The sequence below is a fragment of the Mus musculus genome, chromosome 9 (assembly GCF_000001635.26).
Source record: "Mus musculus strain C57BL/6J chromosome 9, GRCm38.p6 C57BL/6J".
Lineage (NCBI taxonomy): Eukaryota > Metazoa > Chordata > Mammalia > Rodentia > Muridae > Mus > Mus musculus.
In genome coordinates, this window is record NC_000075.6 from 58,050,465 (window position 1) to 58,071,683 (window position 21,219).

At 49.7% G+C, this 21,219-nt stretch overlaps 2 protein-coding genes across 12 annotated transcripts in view; one reads left to right on the plus strand and one right to left on the minus strand.

Annotated features, from left to right (window-relative positions):
* Window positions 1-21,219, minus strand: part of Ccdc33 (coiled-coil domain containing 33) — a 90,151-nt gene that overhangs the window by 21,792 nt on the left and 47,140 nt on the right. For 10 of the 11 annotated variants that reach the window (XM_017313444.1, XM_017313445.1, XM_017313447.1 and 7 more), the window contains 4 exons: window positions 19,373-19,502; window positions 18,625-18,758; window positions 17,039-17,110; window positions 7,777-7,932 (listed from right to left, as the gene is read on the minus strand). In XM_017313444.1, the coding sequence (XP_017168933.1) occupies window positions 7,777-7,932; window positions 17,039-17,110; window positions 18,625-18,758; window positions 19,373-19,502 (492 nt within the window). The remainder of the gene's footprint in view (window positions 1-7,776; window positions 7,933-17,038; window positions 17,111-18,624; window positions 18,759-19,372; window positions 19,503-21,219) is intronic. The other variant, NM_001166282.1, reaches the window with a different exon arrangement.
* Window positions 13,329-21,219, plus strand: part of Stra6 (stimulated by retinoic acid gene 6) — a 90,212-nt gene continuing 82,321 nt past the window's right edge. Inside the window, exon 1 of the mRNA XM_006510941.3 lies at window positions 13,329-13,424. The gene's annotated coding sequence lies outside the window, so the exon portion shown is untranslated. The remainder of the gene's footprint in view (window positions 13,425-21,219) is intronic.

Here is a 21,219-nt window from a genome sequence, read left to right on the forward strand (position 1 = left end):
TCACTCCTCAGCATCTCTCAGCCAGATCCTTCAGGTACTTGGGCCAGGTCCTGAGCTGGCCAGCCCACATTCCAGCAGCCTTTCAGTTCTCTGCACTACACCCTTTCTCTCTCCTTCCTAGAGGGCTATGTTCCCCCCATTTTACAGATAAAGAAACTGAGGTCTAGAAAGGAAGAGATGAGCTTGGGATTCAATTCTGGGAGAAGACTGTGTTCTGGTCCTGGTCATGCCCTTTTCCCATACTCTATGTGTCTCTCTGCTGGCCCAGGGCTTCTGAGCACAGGTGTCCTGGAATGGAGTTATCTTTATGTGACTGTCACTTGAGGACAGGCTTCTGGAGAGAAGGTACTGGGTGAGCTGTACTGTCTCCCCTTGCCCTGCGCAGTCTAGAAGATCCCATGAACATACTCATTAGCAAGTCTCCTGAACAGTGGACAGCTCCTTAGGGTCCACAGTGCGATGCAGCCCACACTTGCCAGTCCTCTCAGAGACCTCAAAAGGTGAGCAGGATGATTGATCCCTGGACTTAATATCAGAGAGGTGGAGAGACTTCTCAAAAGTCACATAGCTCTTGACAGAAATCTGCTACAACTTCCCAAATTAGTGCTGGGTTCCAGGTAGTGAGGTCACAAGACCGGACACAAAGCGGCTGCTAGAGAAGCTGCTGACTGCATGCATTCACATGATAGACTTTGGGGAGATAAGCAGCAGCTGGGGTACACAAAAAGGGGGGTTCTTGATGTTTTCAATCCTAGTATGTATCAAACCCCTTCTTGGCTCCTTGAGCTTCCACTTAACTGGTCTTTCCTTCTTGGTCTCTGAGGTCTCTTCTTTCCCCCAGTTTTCCAAAGCTGACTTCCTTTTCTGGGCCTCTGCAGGCACCCTTTGGTTAATCACCGCAGAGATCCCTCCAGGCTAGCCCCAGTGTCTTTAGGTCCAATAGGAGCATAAATGGTAGGTCCACGTATGTCCTAAGTCACATCCCTGGGCTTAGGAGTGAACTGGAAAGCTATTTGGTAATCGGCCTTCTGGAGGATCTGTGACTTCAGGCACTGCTTGATGTTGTAGGGCAGGGGATGCTGGGACCTTGAGTCTCTGTCCAGGAGACAGTCTAGTGATGTGGGTGGGGGCTTTCACCTTGGGTATGGCCTTATGTCTCCTTGGTCAACAGGATCAAACCCTTCCAGTGGGCAGTGGCTTTCAAAGCTGGACAGCACTGGTTTCTACCAGCTCTGGGGATGGTGGTTGGGAGGGAGTGATGGGGGGAGGGGAGCTGGCCAACAGGGGGCCTTGCTCAGCCTGCTTGCTCCCAGCACACACCCACAGAGAGACAATAAATCGACAAACACTTAATCTCTCTGCAAATTGAAACGCAGCTGTAAATATCTGGCGCATCCCAGTAGCTGAGTTATGAGTCTCGTTTATTAATCTCTTTAGTCTTAGGTGATGGATGGAGAAGGAGAATGGCCCGTCTGAGACGCAGCGGGGAAGGGGAGGGTGAGGAACTGCGGGCAGGGGACTGGGGACAGGTTCTGGAGATGGAGTCATGGGGGAGGCCTGGAGATTTGTGTCTGTTCTTTTCAGTCTCAGAGGGTCTTACAGACCTAACATTTTCATTTCCACTGCCCACACTCTTGTTAGCTTTGCCCACAGCCTCAAGAGGGAGCAAGGAGACAATATTCCTTTCATTTAACAATGAGAAGGCGGGATCAGAGAGGTGGAATGGTTTCTCTAATCTCACACAGTCCTGGAAACAGACAGAAGATAGCCTGTTAGAGCTGTGGGTGCCAAGTGGAGCCTGAGTCTGAAGGAGAGACAACAGGTCCGGTGTGGGATGAAGACCTCTCTCCTCTCCATTATTTCCCAAAGGCCTAGTAATTAATTCTCTTTCTCCTTTCTCACTCTTCTCTCCCCATTCTCTTCTCCCACTCTGTGTGCCCCCCTCTATCCTTCCTTCCCTCAATCTTCCTTTTCTTCTCTCTCTGATTCCCTGTCTGTCACTGTGTGTCTCTCCCCTTCCTTCTCTCGGTGTCTCTCTTCCTCTCCCCCCTTCTCTTTCTGTATGTGCCTGATGTGTGAACATGCATATGTAATTGAGTACTTGTCTGATGTGTGTATGTATGTATGTATGTATGTATGTATGTGTTGTGTGTGTGTGTGTGTGCTTGAACGCGCGTGTGTGCCACATGAACTGAGGAAGCAAAGGCAGACTCAGGAAAGAGAAGAAGCTGTTGAGGTCTCAGCTGGCTGTGACTTTCACATATTCACAGCATTTATTTTTAGAACCCCTTCCTCTTGGTTCCCTGGTTAGGAGGTGCAGAAGTGCGGGTCCCTGGGAAGACTTCCAGCCTGGAGGAGCAGGACCTATGGGGCCTTTGTAGGTGCATAGTGGACATGTGCCTTGAGGTCAAGGGCAGAGAACTGGTGCTGTGTGAGTGATAGGAACTGGATAGACTATTCGAGGCAGAGAAACTGGGGGCAGTAGAGCCTGCAGGATAAGAGGGATGGGATAACAGCTAGGCAGGGAAGATGGATGCTGGCTTCAGTGTTGTGACCTGAAGGACACCCAACCAGGTGAATATTTTGGCACTGAGGTGAGCACAGGTGGCTCATGTTCTTGGTTGCCTGGGTTTCTGTCCCTCTCCTCTGCTCTTTGTCTCTATGGTTCTGCAGAGGTGATGGCTATAACCATAGAAGATGTCCTCTCAGGGCTAAGGGGATCTTCTGCTTGGCCTTGGTCTTGCTCTGCTGTGGCTGGTAGCCACTGAGGTTTCTTGCATAGGATGCATCCTCTGCCACTAGGTGGCACTGAGTGAGCCAAGGCTGCCGTTGAGCCTGCTGTCACCTGGGTGGGGTCTAGGGAAGGATAGAGGCTCCAGCCACACTTCAGAGAACTAGGGCACATCTGCTCCGATGTCTTCTGCTGACAGAGGCAGGAACTGGGGCCCATAGAGGGGAGTGGAGTTCAAGGTCACTTCAAGGAGAAATGAGAGTGAGTGCAGGGCCCAGCATGGAGCCAGGCCAGGAGAGGCTCGGCTTTGTGATCAGAGGCTACTGAAGGAAGCAGAAAAGATGAAGGGTCAAATGGGGCAGGCCTGGAGCAGAAAACTGTCCATGCCATGGAGATGGCCAGAGTAGATTTTCCCAGAGCAAAAGGGCCATGCAAAGAGGGAACAAAGGCTTCAGCCTACACGGGTCTTTGCTACATGACCAGACTCCCTTTCTCAAGGCCACACGGTCTTCTCTGCTCCCCAAGGGAGCAGCTCTCCCATGTTACAGACAATCAGGGCTCAGGGACATGAAGTGACAGAACTGGGCAGGCACAGCAGGGATCCCCTCTGTGCCAGTCTGGGGAGGGTGGCCTTGGCCTAGGCAGTCTGAGCTCCTGGCCTGAGCCTGAACTTCTTCAGCTATGTGCCTCAGGTGAAGCCAGCTGGCCTTTCTCTCCGTGTGCAAATGGAGCCCTGTCAGGGGGAGTCACCCTGCCACCCCTAAGTGCAGTTTAACCAGGACAAGGACAGCTAGTGACTTAAAGAGTCCTTGGGGTGAAGGTTGGAAACTTGTAGGACCCACAGACTCAGGAAAAGAAAAGAAAATCTTGAGCTAGGGAGTGGGGGCAGGGATGTGGGGATGGGAGGAGGGTGGGGAAAGGCTTTCAAAGAGAGAATGAAAGAAATGAGTTATTCCAGTGTGGGGAGCTCAGAAAAACTCCACTGAATCTTTTAACAACCCTGTCAATTATTCATCTTCTAGCATGTGGGCCCTCTGGTTGGCCACAGAGCTGCTGTGAGCAGGGCAGAGGGAGGGAGTGAAGTGAGAGAAGAAAGAGAGGGAGGGAGAGAGTGGGGGGTAATGTCAGAGAGAATGGGAATACCCAGAGACAGTGGCATGAGTGTGTGTGTGTGTGTGTGTGTTTATGAGCATATGTGTATGTGTGTGCGTGCATGGATATGTGCAAGTGTGTGCACATGTGTGTATGTGTGAGTGTGTGTGTATGATTGTGAGTGTGTGTATGAGCATGTGTGTATGTGTGTGTATGTGAACAGATAAGTACAAATGTGTGCACATGTGTGTATGTATGTATGATTGTGTGTGTGTGTGTGTGTGTGTGTGTGTGTGTGTGTGTGTGTGTAGGGCAATGGAGGGAAACAACCCCTGCTTAAACCCCTGGGTGGAAAAGACACTGAATACCTTATCTAAAGCCTGGTCCTCGTCTTTCAGGAAGCCTTCTTAGGTGCTCTCTCCTTCTTCTTCCTCTCTTCCCTCCTTCAGGGAGGTCCTTTGTTTGGATCATGTTCCCCTGCTTGTCTGTCCCTCACATATTCATGCTTGTCTGCACGGTGTGGCTGATGATCTGTGGCTGCTTGTGTCCAGTTCTCAGGCTTCAGTCCTGTCTCTTGCCCCCATGGCTTCAATGGGTGTAGGACTGGGCACTCCTTGGACTGGGTCATCCTAGGCTTCTGACTACTTGGAGATGTCTCATGAGTGTTTGTGAGTGGAACCCCTCAGCTCATCTGCAGTGGCGCTGGCACCAGGACACATGGGCTAGCTGGCATGAAGTAGTTCAGGTGTCCATGGGCTAAGGACGAAATGCTGGCAAAGTAGGTCTTGGGAGAGCTGTCCCTTCAGAGTGACTGGGAAGATCAACACTCCCAAAAGCATGTGTTCTGGGCTGCTTGTAAGGGACACAAATACTTCCCTTAGTTCTGCCTGAGGTCTTACCCTTGATCTCACTGAGCCCACTCAGTACTGAGCTTTTTATTGCCCTAAAAAGAAAAACCACCCTTGAAATGACTGCATCAGAGCTAGGTGCCTAGAGATGGCAAGAAATGGCTGGGGTTTGTAGCAGTTCCAGTTAGGGTCTGTATGCTGTGAGGGGAAGGGAACAACATTGCACAGAAGACCAAAGACCACATCCTCTCTACCTGCTCCTCTGTCCCAGAGAGCTCCCTTCCTAGAGAATGTTCGATTTTCAGTGATCCCAAGTAGGCTCCTCCCCAGGAGGGAGCCAGAGACAAAATGGATCTGAGGCTCTCTGGGGAACACATGGAGACACTAGACAGCGACGGAGGCGCCACAGAAGTCAGGTGCTGCGTGCTGCAGAGAGTGGCTCAGCCAAGGCCACAGGAGAGAGCAGAGGGGGCCACTCATTCATCCTTGGGTCACTGCACAACTGTGTCACAAGGCACTCTGCCTCACCCACAGGCTCTGCTGCGGACATTCCTGACACATGTGCCAAGTCACACACCTCACAACGGTGTCACTGCCATTCAGGTGCCTCAGGGCCCTCAGTTATCTGCTGCTGTAAATCTCTGTTCCACAATTATGCCTCTGTGCCCTGGAGGGCTGGGTGATGTCATCCTACGCCTGGCTCTATTGCTATGCAGCCACATACCTGGGCTTCATGGCTGTACTGTTGCTTGTCACTGTTTCTTGGTTGCATGAGTTCATCCATTGCTATGTAATTTTCTTTGGTTGCCATGGAACAGTGACCCATGGCTGCATAGCTGCCTGTGATTGGCGTGGAACCGTAGACTGTTGCTACCCAACTACATGCTATTACTTGCAACTGGGCTCTCCTGTATGGGGGAGGTGCATGGCTGTGTTTTGCCCTCATCTTTCTGGCCTTCAGCCTGTAGGCGTGTAGGATAGCAACCAGGACAGAGTAATGGCAAGCAGGGGTTGCAGGGAGAGCAGGGGTGGGGCAAGTGTCCTTATATACTGTGTTCGAGTGCTCAGTCAGGCATGGGAAGATAAAAGCTGAAGCCAAGAGTCAGAGGGAGGGTTTGAAGTTAGGATGGGTCTGGAGTAGACTGGGATGGGGGAAAAAGGGCCAGGCCCACTACCTTCCACGGGGTATGGAGGGTAGGTTAGCTAAGCACTGGCCTCCATAGCCACCCAGCATTCCTTGGATGCTATACAGCATGGGAAGCCATGGACTGGTATCACATTACTTCTGGACCAGGTCACAGCCACTATTGGTAAAATGAAAGCAGTCTCCCCTCCCCATGGTGGTTATTCTTGCTCAGAGCTTTTCCTAATGATTGATCTTAACTTCCCAGGCTGCAGTCTGGTCTCTCTCCTTCAGTTTAATACCAAAGTTAAAGTCAAGACTGTCTGTCTGTCTATCCATGTTATACCATCCTTCCTTATTTTTGAAGTCATGGCTTCAAATGTCTACCCATCAGATCCATCCTGGCCTGAAAGGCTCTTTCGCTCCCAAGTTGTTTTCCCCTCCCTTTCCCATCGTTATCATCCTTAATCAATTTTATAGGTTCAGTGAGCCCCAGCCCAGCCATTTCACCCCCTTTATGTCTCCCACCACAGACAAATGCGCAGCAGTCGGTTATGTATGTTTACTACTGCATATGAGCCAGGCCCTGAGACTCGCTACCCTCAGCTCAGGCCTGACCAGGGATCTTGACCACTCCCACCTGTGGGGCTGGACACTGCTCACTCCTTGCTCACACTGTGTCCAGGATTTGGTGGTGGACCTGGGAGGCTTGTCTAGACAGCTAGCATTGCCTGAATCTCTTCTCTCAGAGACAGTGTGACTCAGGGGTGAGCTCTGCCTTCTGGGGTTGGGTAGGGCTGAGGCTTGGTTGACTCATATGCAGGTAGTAGGGTAAGGGCTCATTGTACCTCTCTGGTGGTAACCAGGGAGGACCATCTTCACCTTCTCCTTCTTTCCCACCTGCCCTTTTCCTGTGGTGGCCCCCTCTTCCCTCCCTCCCTTCCTCCCTTCCTCCCTTCCTCCCTTCCTCCCTTCCTCCCTTCCTCCCTTCCTTCTTTCATTCTTCTTTCCTATACTGCTTGGAGCCAGGCCGTGCAGGTTGACAAGAATTGGCTTATACGTGCCATTCTGAATCTCTCAGGCTGAGATTTGCACCTTTATTTTCAATGCAATTAATAGCTGGGCTGGAGGCAGCTCCTGAACTCAGCTTCTCCACTGGGTAAAAGTGGAGTGTGTGTGCCAGAAATGAAGGCTCTGCTCTCAGGGAAGGTGCTCCAGGTAGGGACATCTTGGACACACCTAGCAGACCATAGCCTTTCCTATCATCTGATGTGCTGTTTCAGAAAGGTGCCAGGTGTCAAGGGTGGATGAGAAGACTGTCAGTGGAGAAGGGCAAGTCCTCACAAAAGGGGACCTGAGGGTTGGATTGGTGGCTTTGCCTAGGGCCTTTCCTTGGGGTCTTCGGAGCAGGATTTACTCATGGATGGGATCTCCTGTGCAGGGCTGTAGAGAGTCATACATGGAATCACTCGTGGTCATTGACTGGGGTGGTGGTGCCTCCACTAGGGACCTCAGCTGGGCTGTCGTTTGGGGAGTATGTGCTTCTGCTGTCTGTACCAAGAGACTCAGAAGTGACCCATCCTGAGGCCAGGTTCCAACCTCAAAGACACAGACCCTGTGCCTGAAAATAGTGGTTGTTTTTGTTTGTTTGTTTGTTTTATGTGCATCTCAACTGCTCCTTTTACAAGTTACAGAATCTCTTGGGGTCTTCCCATGGCCTAAGAGACACGGTCTGAACTGGTCATGACTGAGCAGGCATTACAGAAATCTCTCATAAATTCCATGAGAGTCTACCCAAGAGGCGAAGAAATGTGCAAGGGGGTCACACCTTCATTCTCCTACTTTGGGGGTGACTCACATTAGAGTATGCCAAAGGGACAGTCCACTTGCCACCTGGGGAGCCCAGCCCCAGCAGTGGCTTTTGAGCCTCCCTTCTCATTACCCCATGCCAAGTCCCCTGTGTTCTAGGGAGAAGCACTCACCACATCACGGGGCTGAAGTTCCTCCATTTCCTGAGTGGAGTCTAAGGAGCTCATGGACCAGGATTCACGGATGGCACCCAGATTCTCATCTAGGATCTTGGGGTTGATGGTGGGCAGAGCCTTGCTGTTGTTTGGTGTCAAGAAGTTTTCTGGTCTCTAAAAAATGGAGAGAGACTTTGAACCTGTCCTTCCATGGTGCCTGCTATACTTCAAGCTTCCTGAGCCATGCCATGACTGTCCTCTGTGCACGTTCTCTGCCACCTGTCTCTTGCTCACTGGGTCCCAGCTGCAGCGCCCAGCAGTTTCTCCAAACCCAGTGATTCCCTGCTTCAGAGCCTTTGCCTCTGCTGCTTTCTCCACCCAGAGATCTCCACACAACTGTCTCCGTATCATCATGTGCAATCTTTTAGGAGCAGCCCTACCCTTCACACAGAAGCTACCCCCAACTCCAAAGAAAGCCCACTACTCATAGCATACCATTTTACAGTGTTCACAGTACTTATTCTATAGAAATGCAATTCAAACAGGTTTACTTATTGATTCTCTCTGCCTTCTCCCAGTATTCACAAGATTTAACTTTCATGGGAAGAGGGACATTATTACTATCCCTAGTGTCTTGTTCACTGTAGGTGCTCAGTAAGTACACCATCAATAAAGATGACTTCTAAAACATCCCATTCTTTTGACCCCCTATCTCTCCTCTGTTATCACTCAGTTTAATCATCCCTACACTGTCTCTCTGTGCACTTTGGTGAATCTTTCTTCTTCCTGACTTCCCTCTTCCTCCTCCTCCTCCTCCTCCTCCTCCTCCTCCTCCTCCTCCTCCTCCTCCTCCTCCTCCTCTTGGGAATCCCCGGGCCTCTGCCTTCTCTTGGTCAAGAGTTTTTGGGGTTCTTCTAGTCCTATGTCTTACTATATTTTACTACCTATATTTTTTACCACATTGTTCTGTGGTTCTAAGCTTGTTTCCTAGGACAGCCAGGGCTACACAGAGAAACCCTGTCTCAAAAACAAAAAACAAAAAACAAAAAACAAAAAAACAAAAAACAAAACAAAACAAAACCCAAAAAAACAAAACAAAAAACCCAAACAAACAAACAAACAAACACCCGAACAAAAACAAAAACCAAACCAAACCAAACCAAACCAAAACGCTCTTGGAATGGAAGAGGGATGCATTAGTGACCCAAGGCTGACTTCAGCACACCATTGGTCGGATGGTGTATAATTTTAAATCTGTGAACACTAGCTGTGCTTTTTGCCTCACTGATCCTGTTTCAAAGGGGAGCAGGATTCACTTAGATGTCCCAAATGACACAGTCTTCAATATCCCAGAAGTGCCCAGTTGCAGCATCCTGGTCACACAGTTTGGGGTTTTCTGAGTGAATGTTTGGATAAGGAAAAGTACACATCTGTCTCCTACTTAGAGATTCTGAACCCTTGATCCAGAGGTTAGGAGCACTGGCTGCTCTTCCAAAGGGTCTGGGTTCTAGTCCCAATTCCCAGTGCCTACATGGGGGCCCACAGCCACCTGTAATTCCATTTCAGGGACCTGTTGCCCTCTTTAAATATCTATGGACACTAGGCATACATGGCAAGAGTATATGCAGGTAAAATACTCATATACATAAAGTATAAAATGAATCTTAAAAATGCTGAACATCAGACTGGAAAGGGGTAGCTATGACATGCTTATTGGATGAAATGATAGGTGTGTGCTGGGCTGGGGGTGGGGGTAGGAAAATAAGGAATAACTACCCGGGGCAAAGACCACCTCCCTAGTGACCAGGTGGGCAGAGCTTGGGTAAGATGCTGATTCAGGACCTGTAATGACATTTCTCCTCATTTCCAGGCAGAAAGCCAATCTCAATGCCCTGGATTTCATAGACTGCCATCTAATCCAGTTAGAGGAGGAAGTAGGAGTAATGAAATCAAAAGAGGTCTCCAGAGGTGCTCCAGTCATTACAGAGAGCAAGGACAATTGCTGAGGGAGTCACCTCCCCCACAGCCTGTCTCCCTGCTGTCCATCCTGGATGGTCTCAAGAGCAGCTAGGCCAACTCAGTGATGTGGAACTCATGGTTTTGGGTCAGAGTTACACACTCAGCAGATATTTTTAGACAGATTCTGATACTATGTGTAAATTCTTTTAATTTCATAAAAAGATAAATTAAAGATGGGACACTCAGTCCAGAACAGTGAATTCATCCCACCAGTCTCCCCTGCTAGGCAGGGGAGTATACTGAGGATGAGGGAAGGCGGACAGAGGAGGAGGGGGCGGGCTGCTGGAGGGCAAGAGAGAGCAAAACCATGCAGATGAACTGTCTATTCAGGCCTTGCCTGGCTCTGCTTGCTGGGTTCCTTTCTGTCTGCTCACCCTACAGGCTTGTTTATTTGCTTTTCTATTTGGCAGGCCTGCTGGGGCAGTGTGGGGCTGACAAGTGGCCCCTCAGTCTGTAGCTCCGTGGTGGCACCAGATCCTGCTTCATTAGGGCTGTAATTGGGGACTGACTTTGAAAGCTCAAAGAGATGCACAGCCACGCACCAGCTCAACTCAGCACCCAACCCAGCCCCTGTGCTGTGCCAGCAGCTGCACACCACGTGAGAAACACGGTGGGAGATGTCCAGCAGCAAAGTGGGGTCTGTTGAGACAGGCTGGGCCAATGGCATTCCAGGCTGGCAACATCTTAGGTCATCTGTCTACCCTCCCTACTCTCGACACCTCTGCTGCCCTCCTCCCTACTTCATCCCCTAGATCCCTGGACATGCAAAATGCAACATCTCCTGCTTGCATTGGCAATTACAAAGCAACCCGGCTGCAGCTGCTGTCCGCGGTGCTGAAAGCGCCCGCCTTCCGGCCAGCCCACCTCTCATCCCCGCCTTGAGCTTTCTTGGTGGGGAACACGGGCTCTTAATTCAATTAGCTGTCCCTGAACCCTCCCCAGGGAGCCTGGAGCGGAAACTGACAAATTCTGTTTAACAAAGACATTTGTCCCCCGCCCGGCCAGGCTTAGGGCTCTGCTCTCCTGTATCCCGCTCATTAGGTATCTAACAAAGTGCGTCCCAAGAAATCTGCTTCCAATCGCTAGTAATTCAGGAGGCCTGATACAATTTTCTCCCTGATAAGGGTGGCTCGCCCGCTGGCAAGCACCATAATGAGCCCTGTGCAGTGGCTCCCCGATCAGCCACTGCTTTGTCATTTCCTGTGGCTGCAGTTGTAGGTTCTTATCTCTTCAGATGTAGGCCAGGCTCAGACAGCAGGCCTCTTCAAGAGGGCTTGCCTCCCTTGCATGCAGCCAGCCTCATTTGTGGCATCCTGAGAGTTGCAGCTGTGACAGGTTTGAGCATCTGGGTGGCTCTTCCAGAATGTGGGTCCCACATACAAGTCCAGGGTCAGTGCTCACTACAGTATCCATACGCCCCTCAGGCTGTGGGCACTTATACCTTCACGTCATTGGTCATGCTGGCCCTGAATAAACCTCCACTTTCCCAATTTCCAAGCCACTAAAGTTTTGAAGCATAACTAAAACCACGCCTCTGGGTGACACATCCCCTGCCTTTGTATGCTCAAAGTAGCATCTCACGCTGGATGCTCAGTAGCACAGGTGAGTTGCTGTTAGAGTGCTTTATTGCTAGGTACAGGTCAGGGCCCAAATAAGCAGCTAAGGAAGTCATATATGCATGATCTTGGCTGGACTAGGGATCCATTTTGCTTGGCTGGAGGACTAGGCTAGAGTTATCTGATCTTGATTTGGGAGAATCCCTAGGTCAGCTCTCACTTTCTTAGAAGTGTTTTGTTTTGTTTGGTTTTTCCCCAGGAGCTTCTACTCTATTTTTTCTTTCTTCTCATGTCTTCAACCAACAAATTATGCATTCGGTTTGTAAGAAGAGCCGCACAGAGGAGGCTCCAAACCTCCAGGCTCCTCAGCCTTCCCGGCATCCGACTTAGGACACTATTTCTTGAAGGGCATTGCAGGCTCACATTCTCAAGGCAACAATGGCCCTGGGGCTGGTGATAAATTAGAGATGAGCCTGCACCAGGCCTCCTGAATCACCTGCGCCTGGAAGCAGCCTTGATCTTGGTGTAAGACCCAGAAGCAGGTCTTTGTGTACCTATTTTTTTTTCCATAGCCCCAGCTCTAGTCAGGGTATATGAGAAAATTTAGCAAATTTGACCTCTGGAGGCATAGATAATCACCGTTCTCATTTCTTCATTCTCAGGGACTTTTCTGTGAGGGCTAAGAGAGAAACTGCTCAATAGGTAAGGATTCTTAACACCAAGTCTGACAACCCGAGTTTGATCCTTAGGACCCACATAATGGATGGAGAGAAAGGGAAGAGATGACTCCTGCAAGTTGTCCTCCAACCTTCACACACATGCTATGGAACACACACACACACACACACACACACACACACACACGCATGCACACACACATGTAAGGCAGAAATTGCTGTGAAAATAAATGCAGTGCTGGTGATGTTTATCTTCATCCCTTGACAAGGCGTTTTGATGTCTGCATGAGCTGAGAGCTGGTGGAGCAGCTGTCATGAGGGGCAGGTGCTGAGTGATAGATTACTGGGGTTCTGGTATTCCCTTATCTCAAGGCCCTGCCCCCATCCCTGAACTCAGTATGCTTGTCAGCAGCTCTGGCAAATATGCCGAGAGCTCCCTTCCTGGGTGCTTGCAGGACCCTGCTCTGAGTCCCAGCACAGGCCCCAGATCCCTCATCAGCACCTGCTACCTTCCTGAGTTCATAAGACTTCAACTCCCTCTACAGATGAGGAAAGGAAAGCTCAGAGAAGATCCAGGAAGTAGCGTTGTGACCCAGGTGCTTGTGTGGTCCTGCCCTGCCTCACTTATAGGGTGCATTTCATGGCAGAGGCAAAAACAAGCCCAATGAACACCTCATATGTGCACAGCAGGGTCAGTTGAGGGAGAATGCATCTTGGGCTGCACTTCAAAGAGGCTGCCTACAAGCTGGAGGACACCCTAGATGTGGCGGGGTTATTAAAAGAAGGCATGCTGCCTTGCTTGGAGAAGCAAAGCCTCTTGGGGCTGGGGCGGGGGCTGGGGGGAGACAACACATCCCTTTCTTCAAAGAGAAAACACTGAGATCAGAAGGGAGAAGCAGGACACCAAAGGTTGATTCCCGCGTGTCTGTGGAGTGGCCGTGGGCTCATCATGGATTCTCAGTGCCTTTGGGTCCTCTAAAGTCTCCTTTAACTGTTTTCGTGGAGGAGAGGACCTGGTGTGTGTGTGTGTGTGTGTTATAGTTTATGAATCTGCATGTGTTTGCTCAGGCTCTCCTGCACATACAGCTCCAGCTTTAGACAGATCACCAGAGGCAGCAGACTCCTACAGGGAAGTAATACATCAGGGTGACCACGCCCCCCACACCTCCACCACTAACAACCCCCCTCTGAAACACAGTATCCCAAACCAGAGATAATGCTTGCCAAATGCTGAGAGAGCAGGCTGATCAATCTGTCAACATGCCTGTTGGCTGATGACACCATGCAGGCTTGCCAGGGTGTGCTGCAGCCACAGAGAGCAAAGCCAGGAGCATGGGGCAAGGGGAGACCTGGGAGTCAGGGGATCTCGATGTCAGAGTCAGCTGCTGTGTCATGGGGAGGGGCTGCTGTTAAGGTGAGTGAGCTCCCGGTTGTGACAAAGCAAGGGGAGGGGACAGGGTGGATGTGACTGAGGATGTTTCTGTCCAGGATTTGTTGAGAGACACCTCTGCTGTCACCTTTTGGATATCCCACCACATTCTTGTCTCTGAGCTCTGAGACTGGGTGGTACAGAAATGGTGGGTACAGCAGACTGCACTGACCAGGTGTCTAAGGCACTGGGACAGCCAGTGTAGAACTTTCTACGCTCAGGCTGGAAGCACTTCCTCTCTATGCCCCTCCTGGCTACGTACGAGGAGTAACCCAAGGATGGACTTGTTAGTTGTGTGGGCCAGGTGTCCCTAGACACCTGTTGTCTCAAGCTCCCCTAAGGGCAGCTGGAGTGTGCACAGGACTCTGGTACTTTGCTCCTGGTGGCGACTCCTGGAGCTTATAGGCTGTCCTGGGAGAAATGAACGGGCAGTCCTTGTTCTGACTCTGCCATCGCTGGCCATGGAGGCTGAGCATGGAGAAGCACAGCATGGACCACAAAGCTGCAACCTCCTCTAAAGGGGAACATCACGGCAGAGGGATCCTGACTCTCAAGAAGCTAAGCTCCAACTTCAGTCAGGGATTGTGTCCTCGGGGATGCCAAACTGCCTTTCTAGGGAGTCTGGACTTACCATCTCAAGGGTCATGAGGCTGTGTGTGCATCATGAACTGGTATCTGCTCACAAACCTTCACGTTCGTTCTATTCTCCATTCCTGATCTCTATGAAGGGAAGAACTTTTTCTTTTTTTCTTGGCCTTGTTTAATGTACTATCCCTTAACCCCAGCACAGCTGATGCACGTTTGAGGTTGTGGGGGGGATAATGGTGCTTTTAAGGTGATGGGGATACAGGAAGAGGACCTTTTTAGATTCACCTGAATCATCACCTGACTCCATAACCAATTTTCAACGCTCTTCTTTTAACCCTTAGTGGGAAGATAGCAAAAGAGCCTGTGTCTACACTAGGTGAGGGCCATGTCCAAAATTAACTGAATCAATGTACCTTGGGGTGCATGGGCTTTCTAGCCACAGGGCATGCCCACACTTCAATCCACAAGGTCATGTGGAAAAGGTTTGACCTGGCCAGTGTCTGGCATGTAGGAGATGCAACTTAGACCTGTATAACCAGACAGGATGAAGAGGTGGCTGTCGCCGCTAAAAGAACCCGACAGATTATTAGTCCGTTTGCAGCAGCATTAGCAGTCACGTCCCTAAATTGCTCTTCAACATTGTAGAATCAAAGTGAGTCACTTTTTGGTCACTTCTCAGATGGAGTCACCAAGCTGAGCTACAGGGAGATTATGTGTGTGCCAACACAGGTGTGAAAACGTCTGTCATTTCACACACTTGGATGTATGTGTACACATGCATTAAATGCATGCACAATGGAAGAGATGTGTGCATGTGTATATCTGTGTATACATGACGGCCCCTGTGTAAACACTCATGTGTGGCTGCGTGAACGTGTAGACGTGTGTAGAACCTCTGTGTACAAATTCTCAGATGCTCCTCTGAATTTCTGCTAGCAATTTTTTTTTCCTGGTACACACCTTATCTTGGTCTCTTTTCTTTTCCTTTCTTCTTAGAAATCCATTACTAAAAGCTTTTTTTTCCACCCCACCTCCAGGGGAAGGGGGCTACGGAAAGGGGGAGCAAAATCACAAGGCCCAGATCAAAACACTCAGCAGCTAAATGAATTCGGCAGCGTTTTCCCGCATGACTTGGAGGGATAATTTAGTGAGGCCGCCAGCTGGAAGGAAAGGGATTAATTCTGCACTTAGCACAGTTCCAGTGAATAATTCATCACTGAAGACCTTTGTGCCCAGCCTTTGGGCAACAGGGGACATGTTCTACCCACCTGCCTGTTGCCTGTCTGGCCCCACCAGACTCCTGGCCAGGGACACATAGCTCTCTCTCCTTCTTGTGGTTGCAGGGTGCGAGGCAGAAGGCAGAGGGAGATGGCAAGAGACTGGCCATGCTATAACAGACCCTAGACCCTGAGGAGGCCCTGGAAGGCTAGAATACTCTGGGAGAGATCGGCATTTCCCAGTTTTCTTTTCTTAGGATTTAAAATACATTTTAATTGAAAATGTTAGTTATTATGCATGTTTGGTGTGTGTGTGTGTGTGTGTGTGTGTGTGTGTGTGTGTGTTGTACATAAAGGTCAGAGCACAGCTTTGTGGAATCAGTTCTCTCCCTCCACCTTTACATTAGTTCAAGGATTCACCTCAGGTTGGCAGGCTTGAGCCATCTCTGTAGCCCTGGATCTTTTGCTTTCCATGACTCCTCTCTCTGGGTTTTCTTGTTCTTGCTTTTGATTTAGGGGTGTGTATATGTGTGGGTTCCATGAGCAGGGACTGAGGGATCAGGAGAGGATGGTAGCGGACACTGCAGTGAGGAGGGGCTTCAAGGGGGTGAGGCTTTCACACTGTCATTTTCTCAGATATTCATTTCAGGCCCAACAGCGTGGATTTCTCATGTTCTTCAGGGGAAAGGACCTAAAACCCTGAACTACTCCACAGCTGTTTGGCCTGAGAAGCTAGAAAGAGTAGACTAGCTCGTAATCAGCTCTTAAACATTTCCTGGGCGCAGAGTCAAGTTGCTCACACCCCAGTACCAGAGAGGGAGGTGGAGAAGTTTCAGTAGGAAGCTGTCAGGTACACTGGAGCTGTGACCAATGCCAAAGCTGGACTTGGCCTAAGTGGATCTGGCTAGGGGTTGGGGGTGGGGCAATGGCCACTAACAGGCGTGGCTGGCCCTGACAGTGTTTCTGCTTGGACTAAGTTGTGGAAAGCACAATCCTAAAATGGATCCTCGGATCCCCACACCTAAATCTTTAGAACTGCCAAATAGAAAGCCATCACTTTCGTGGTTTTGTTGGGTTCTACGGCATAGCAGACCTCGAGACATGATGATCCAGTTCTTTTAAAAGCACAGCGTCTTTTCTGTCTTCTGAACAGAAGAAAGTCAGAATTTCAATGTATGCTGGGGACTAGCTGTGCCTGCTGGCTTCACAGTACAGGGACCATGGTAAGAAGGCATGTGGGCGGTCTCCAGGCGCTGAGAGCACCTTGGCTTGCAGCCAGCAAAAAATGTGGGCCACCAGTCCTGCACTGCAAGGAACTGGCTCCTGACAGCACCCCCAGAGGAACTTGGGATTATATTGGTCCTCATGTTATAGAAAAGAATGTAGCCTGTATACTGACATTTTGACTGCAGTCACGCTACAAAATATTGAGGTGGGGGTTAGGAAAGGGGTCTCACTAAGTGCGTGACCCAACAGGAAGGGACTGATCTCCTCTGGCATCCTCACGGAACTTTGACCCCCACCTCCTCAGTTAAGCAGGTATGGGTTAGGTTAGGTTGGGGTAGAGAGAGACCTGGGTCTCTGTGGCTCTTTGTTCTTTCCTCTTCCTAGTCTTAGCATTCTGTCTGACTTCCTGGGGCCTCAAATCCCTTCAGAGCTTTCAACTGAACCAATTGACTCTTCCTTCTCCTTGGCCCCAGGCCCGAGGGTTAGCACCCGTGAAGGACATTGTCACCCACTTAGGGGGTTATGGGAACTGACACATGTCTGATCGTCCCAGGCCACCACTCTTACCTCAGAGGAAAGCAGCTGGAAGGAGAGGTTCACCGAGGGGGCTTCTCCATTGATGGTTTTTAGGTTGGTGTCCTGGGGAGGAGAGGCTCACTAAGTCCGCAGTCAGGCCAGCTGCAGGCAGGCCTCTGCTCCACCACCTCTTGATCTGGCTTCTCCAGGACAAGGGAGGGATGCCAAGGGGTGTGGGTGAGATGCCAGAGCTGGCCTTCTGCCTGTTCCTGCCCTGCTTCCACATGGCTCTCTCACTCCATTCACACCTGACTGGCACTTCCACACTCATCTTCTGGCAGAGCAGAAGTTCCTGCTTGCTGCTATGTCAGAAGTATTTAGGGAAATGGTGACTCAGAAATAGACACTGATGTTGGCGGCACATGCCTGTGATCACAGAGCTGGGTAAGTGGAGGCAGGAGGACCGGGAGCTCAAAGTTATCACTGGCTACATAGCAAGTCTGATACCTGAGAACCTGTCTCAAAAAGATCAAGAAAAATAAATGTAAAAGATGATAAAATAATGATACGGGTTTCCCCATATTTTTCCAGTGGGGATCGAACCTTTGGCCTCTTGCAAGCTTGCACACTAGGCAAGTGCTCTTCCACTAAAACTACATTCCAAGTCTTGGCTATTTTATGTTATTTTTACTTAACTATTTATTTATTATTTACTTTTCTAAGGTCCCCAGGCTGGTCTCAAATTCAGCCTGTAGCCCAGAAAAGCCTCAAAGTTTCCATTTTTAAATTTCATTCCAGAATTTACAGGCCTGTGCTACCAGGCCTGACATTATTGAGAATTTATTTTAAATGTTTTATGTATTTTCTGAGCAAATCCCATAGCAATCAAGTGAGCAAGCTCTCTCTCTCTCCCTCCCTCCCTCTCTCTCTCCCTCTGTTTCTCTGTCTGTCGGTCTGCCTCTGTGTGTGTGCATGCACACATGAGTGTTTGTTTTATAGATAAGAAAACTGAGGCCCAACACTTAAGTATTTTTCCCACGGCAGGAACTATAATCCCATGAAAGTGGTTAAGTGAAGCCAGAATTTGAACTCAGTCCCTAGACCCTGAGTATAACCCTCTGCTTTCTGTTCCCTGGATGAGTGGATAGAGATAAGAAATGAGGTCTTGGCAGATTGTCATCTGCCCCAGGTCCTGTAGGAAGATGGGTAGGGAAAGCCTTGGACCCAGGTCTGGGAAAGCTTGAGCCCTTGCTTTTATTCTCTGGGACCCCAGGTTTACCTTTCCAGGGGCTCAGCCTGGCTTGTCTCCCCACCTCCACAGCTAAGACTCGTCTTTGGCTCCTCACACTTGCAGGCTTCCTTGTTGGGTGCCCTGATAGAGGCTGCTAAGAAGCTACATTTACCCGGATGGTGGTGGCGCACGCCTTGTATCCTAGCATTTGGGAAGCAGAAGCAGTCTGATATCTAAGTTCAAGGCCAGCTTGGTCTACAGAGCAAGTTCCAGGACAGCCAGGGCTACACAGAGAAACCCTATCTAAACAACCCCCCCAAAAGCCATATTCCCTTCTACAGGTGCAGCCATGGAGGTAGGGGTGGGATGGGGCCGTGTGGGGGACCAGCTAACAGTAGGCACTTACGATGATGGGAAGCCGCTCCACTTGCAGCCCTTGCAAGTGTTTTCCTGTCAACATCTTGTGGTATAGACGAGATTTCAGTGGTAACACCGATACACCCAGGGGCTGGTTGAGGGCCCATGGCTCACTGCTTTGCACTGTGTGAGGAAAGGCCAAATCAGGTCCTGTCAGTGACTACCCGTTACACTGCCCCGGCTTCTTAGATGGGTTTTTAGGTATTTCCCAGACTCTATCCTTGGTTATGGACACATAGCTCTCTGGGTCCCCAATGACTCTACTTCCCTACCTCCTGTTTCCCTTACACACACACACACACACACACACACACACACACACACACACACACACACTGCCTATTTGGTTCTTCAGAGATTTATCAGCTCAGCATGAGCTCTAAGCAGATTCTATATCCATTGGTAGTTTTCTGGATTGCCCTGTCTCTGTCCTCTGAGTGAGTGTGTGCCTCAGTTTAGACTATGGGATTGGAACTTGAGATCAGCTACTTCTTCTGCCGTATACTCCTGTGTATACTCTCTCCTCACTGAGGGACACTTATGCTATCCAGGTAAGGATTGGCCTGAGAGTCCTGGCCTATGCTCTGCAGCTACCCTAGGGACTGCCTGCACTGGGGGCTTCCTGGCTCCTGGAGGCCCAAACGCAGTCCTTGCAGGAGACAGAGGCAGGTAGCCCAAACATCCCTTCACCGGACTCTCTTGATGAACTTTGTCCTGATGGGATACTGGATACTTACTTGAGGCAGAGGGGTAGTACTCCAGCACCAGGGCTGTGTTCTCTGAGAAACTGGTGGCCCCATCTCGGGCTTGGAAGAGGAAGGACTGGTTCCACAAGGGCTGCTCTGGGGGTCCCCCAGGCTTGGACAGCTGGAAGAGTGAGAACAGATGTGGGTTATACCTTCCTTCAGATTCGGTTGTACATGTGTCTCTTACTTGCCCCAAGTGTTTGTCTCAGTTATCAAAAGTGAAAAATAAATAAGTAAATAAGTAAATAAATAAATAAATACTAGGATAACTACTAAATTCTTACGTTAAGACAACCACTCAGTACTGTGTTCTCATTTTTTCTGTATATATTTTATATGTATAATTATCATTCTGTCCTTTCCCACTTACAGTCAAAGCCTAAGCATACCCAGAGTCTCAAGAAAATCTCATTACTCATGACCTTAGTAACTTCAAGATACTCTGTGTTTGGTGGCATTGACCTATAATCCCAGCACGTGAGAGGTAGAGGCAGGAGGATTAGGAGTTCTAGGATAACTTGGGCCATATAAAGAGTTGGAAGACAACCTCAGCTATGTCAAGAGATCTAGTCCAGCCTGGGTTGTATAAAACCCAAACCAGAACCCACCTAGCATTCTCTAGATGATGCTTTGTCCTGTTCAACTGCCCTGAGTTGTCCTCTTCAAGTTCTTAATTTGTGTGTGTGTGTAGGCATGTGAGTATGTGCACGCATGCACATGAGTGTAGCACGTGTGTACATGTGTGTGCCTGTAAATGTGTGCGCATATGTGTGTGCATGAGTGTGCATGTGTGTGCATGTATGTGTGTATGTGTGTGTGCATACAAGCACACCTGAGCCACATTACATATGCAGAGGTCAAAGAACAACTTGCATGAGTTAGCTCTCTCCTCCCATCACGTGTTAGGGTTTGGGTAATCAAACTCAGATTGTTAGGGTTGGCAGCAGGTGTCTTAACCCTCAGAGACATTTTGCTGTCCCATTAAAAAGATTTTTTTTTTAAATCTATGACAACATCGAGCTGGATGCTCTTCGACACATCCCTCTGCATCCCAGACTATTTTCTAAGCACAAATACCCGAGGTAACTGTTCAGTTAAAGAATTCCCATGCTCTAGGGTACATGCTAGATGTGTGCACTGTTTTCATACTCAGCCTCTTTCTGTTCCATGCATGCTCCTCCAGCCCCATTCAGAAGGCCACACGGGGCTTCAGATTTCAGACCCTGCGTTTATCTGGCTTTACTGTCAGGCAGCAGATGGGCACATGCATGGAGAAGGCTTGGAAGACAAAATGTGAGAGTACTGACTAATCCCAGAGGAGGCTGGAAGGTGTGGCAAAGTGAAAAAGGAGGAAGGGGCTTCTGGAGGAAGAATGAAAACAAGTAACAAAGTGTGGGGGTGACGCGGAGCTCAGCATGTGTGAAGGACCCTGGAGGCCGGAACTCATGGGAAAGCACAGAGCCCACATAAATAGGAAGGTGGGAGAACAGCCTGTAACTCTCTTGCATAGAGCCCTGCAGGGCCTCAGTGGGGCTGCCTGCTCCCAGTAGAGCCCTGCTGGGAGGAAGAGATGCTGAGCCAGGGGCTGTCAGCAACAGTGGCAGTGCTCCTACCTTTTGCTTCCTCGAGGGGATTAATAATCATGGGAAAAGGTCAACACAAGCACTCCAGGAGTTACTGATGCTAGGTGGAGGGATATCAGTACTACTTCTGATGGGACAGAGCTCTCATGTCTGTCATACTAACGGGCTGCTCTGGTCCTCGGGAGTCTTGTCCGAGGCTGAGCTGATAATCTTTCCCTGTCCCCAAGGAGACGGTTTGTGATGAACACAGGGACA